The following is a 3,378-nucleotide window of genomic DNA, read 5'->3' as shown; positions in this document are numbered from 1 at the left end:
CTAAGAGTTTGCAATGCAGGCTTCATAAGCATTAGATGGATTGTGTAGCAAAAATGAATCTTGAACCACCTCGTCAATCACGTCGATTTGGAAGCAACTATCTGACTCTGTAGGTAGTTTCATCACCTTGAAGACATTAAACGAAATATGCTCTTCTCCCAATCTCAAAATCAACTGCCCATTCTGAACATCAATTAAAGTTCTCCCCGTTGCCAAGAATGGTTTACCAAGTATCAATGGGATGTCCTCGTCTTCTTCCATGTCCAATATGAGGAAATTGACAGAGAATATGAATTTTTCAACCTTGATAAATACGTCCTCTATTATTTCCTTGGGATGTGTCAATGACTTGCCAGCCAGCTGTAGATCACTATAGTCGCCTTAGCCTCTCCCAAGCCAAGTTTCTTAAAAATAGACAGAGGCATTAGATTAATACTTGCACCAAGATCACATAAGATTTTATCAAAGTAAACTTCACCGATAATGCAAGGAACAGTAAAACTCCCTGGATCTTTCAATTTCAGTGGGAGCTTCTTCTGAATTCTGGAGCTGCATCCCAGTTAGCATGATCGTCTCGTGTTCCTCCAGCTTGCATTTATTTGATAGGATGTTCTTTAGGAATTTTATGTAGCTAGGCATCTGGACTAATGCTTCGACGAATGGGATGTTAATGTGGAGCTTCTTGTAAACTTCGAGAAACCTTTTATATGGTTGCTTCGACTTCTGCTTCTTTAACCTTTGTGGGAAAGGTATGGGAGGCTCATGAGGGTTTACGGTTGCTATTGCTTTATCTTGTGATTTGCCTGGTCCTCCAGCTGGGGTAGATTCCTTTATCTGCTTGTTATGCTTTATAGTCTTTTCTACAACAAGAGATGTTATTTCTGGATTTATACCCAGCCTTTTTACATGTATCTCAGGTAGTTGCCTTCCACTTCGAGTTGTAATTTCCTTAGCATGTTCTTTAGGGCTTATTTTCGTGTTACTTGGCAAACTACTTGGTGCTCTGCCAATCAAAGCAACGGCCATCTGTTCCATTTGAATCTCTAGATTTTTTATAGCTACATTCTAGTCTTGAAGAGTGGCCTCAATTTTTCTCATGAATTGATTATTAGCCTCCATGTACTAATTTGTCTTTTCCATGAATTTACCGAACATCTCTTCCAGTTGAGGCCTTTTCTCTTGCTACTGATACTGACCCTGTGGCCGATTCTAGTTTTGGTTGCTCTAAGAGAAGTTAGTGTGCTTTTTCCAACTCGGATTGTATGTTTGCCCATATGAATTGTTCTGTTGACGCTGTCCTCATTGAGCAAAATCTGTCTGCTCTATTCCTTGTATCAAGATTCGACATTCTGCTGTTATATGTTCGGCTCCGCATTTCTCATAACTAGCCTTCTTCCACTGTGCTGCGTTAGCTGATTGTGACATGTTTTCCACCTTGTAAAATAATGAGTCAATTTTGGCAAACAAAGCAGAAAAAATGTTCGCTTCACAAACTCCCGATGTCCTCTACTGCACTGCTCGTTCTGATATCCACATAGCTAAAGTAATAGCCATAGTCTCGAATAGTTTCAGTGATTCATCAATTGTCTTTGTGGATAGCGATTCGTTAGATGACGAGTCGACCATGCTCTTAAAGGCTGGAAGTAATCCAGCATAAAAGTACTGAACCTGGAGTCCATTGTTAATTCCATGATGTGAACACTTCCGCAGCATATTTTTAAATCTATTCCAGGCTTCATCAAAGTTCTTTGAGTCGCCTTAACGAAAAAAAAGATATATCATGCTTGAGCTTTGCAATCTTGGCAGGCGGGAAAAACTTGGTGCAGAATTTCTAAGCTAGATCATTCCATGTAGTGATGCTAGCGATTGGTTGCGAATTTAGCCATTCGATTTCCTTATCGCGCAGTATATGTGGGAACAACCTTAATCTCATTGCATCGTCCGAAATTCCTTGATATCTGAAGTGTTGACACATCTCCAAAAAACGAAAGACGTGCGTATGTGGATTCTCTTCAGTTCTTCCGTAGAATCGATGTCCGTTTTGAAACAGTTGTATCATGTTGGTCTTCAATTGGAAGTTAGGCTGCCCAAATGGTAGGTATACGATGCTCAAATGGCTCTGAATTATCTGACGGGTCATGAAATCTCATACAAGCATATTGTCTTCATCTGTTGCCCCTCCTTCATTGGCTTGAAAAATGAGATTGATCTATACATTAGCCATTTATTACCGTGCTTCTCTATTTTCTCACTGCATTCGATGTAAAGTTCGTTCAATTTCTGGATCGGTTGGGAACATGTCTCCTTCAGTTGACCTTAGCATGCAAATCTGCGAGAAAAATCAATAGAAGTGCTTAGATACTATAATGAAGCAAATAACTAAACAAGATAAAAATGAAATAAAATGAAATAGAAAAAATAGAAAAATTGCAAATATTTATGTTCGAATTAGTGTCAATGTAAATAAAATTAAACGATCACTCAATCCCCGATAACAGCGCCAAAAACTTGTTCACGAAATATATTCTTTCAGTTTAAAATACCGCAAGTGTATGGTTCGTTAACAAGTAATAAAATGGTTCAATTGAGTCTAAATGTCGTCCCACAGAGATTGAGTACGTAGTTCAATTTTATCTAACGTAACCTTAACGGAATCCAATTAATCCAAAGTGAATTTTTCTACTTAAGAAAAACCTAATTTAGATAAAAACCCTAATTATAGAATACCCTAGTTTTACAAACGTGATATTTGAATGAATTAAATATGCAAAACAGTGTTCTTTATATGAATTAGACTACAACGTGATGGTCGGAACGTAAATTGATTGTATTCAATGAAAATTAAACGCACTAGGATCACGTATTCCCATGCAATGATCACTTTAAACCCTAGTTTCACAATATGACAACACTATTGAATTATTGAAGAATCAATGCTCCTAAATCTATCCAACACTCTCTCTCGAGCAGTATTGAATCTATTCTCATATACCAGCAGCCTATATCTCTATGACAGATGTATATATATAAGAATGTATGTGATTTAATGAGCACTTAAAGATTTACGCAAAGCATAGGGATATATCTCTATCCCCTGTCAAATCCTACGATGATTGATACCTTGTCGAATTTATTTTCCTTCTCTCAAATGTAAGAAATCACCAAATATCACATAATTACATGTACTTAATTATGAAAATCAATTAATGTATATTAAATCACCCAAATAATCAAATACGTGTTTCTACCATGCGACCGTATGGTACACTTGGTTTTGGTTCAGGAATTCCCTGGACCCCTTTGTGCGACTGCATGGAAATTCTACTATGCGACTGCATCGTAGAAGTAATTTTCAATTCCTGCCATTTTGGTCCCCAA

The 3,378-nt window shown here is 37.5% G+C and overlaps 1 protein-coding gene across 1 annotated transcript; it reads right to left on the bottom strand.

The window, feature by feature from the left end:
* Positions 1-1,026, bottom strand: LOC111398327. The gene is made up of 2 exons (XM_023025245.1): positions 495-1,026; positions 1-380 (listed from the first exon to the last, which is right to left on the bottom strand). Exons 1-2 carry the CDS (start codon positions 1,024-1,026, stop codon positions 1-3), a joined length of 912 nt encoding a protein of 303 aa, XP_022881013.1.
* Positions 1,027-3,378: the final 2,352 nt, after the last annotated feature.

Source organism: Olea europaea, chromosome 8 (genome assembly GCF_002742605.1).
Source record: "Olea europaea var. sylvestris chromosome 8, O_europaea_v1, whole genome shotgun sequence".
NCBI classification, from domain to species: domain Eukaryota; kingdom Viridiplantae; phylum Streptophyta; class Magnoliopsida; order Lamiales; family Oleaceae; genus Olea; species Olea europaea.
The sequence above is the reverse complement of the archived record's forward strand: the minus strand, read 5'-3'. Positions and strand labels throughout refer to the sequence as shown.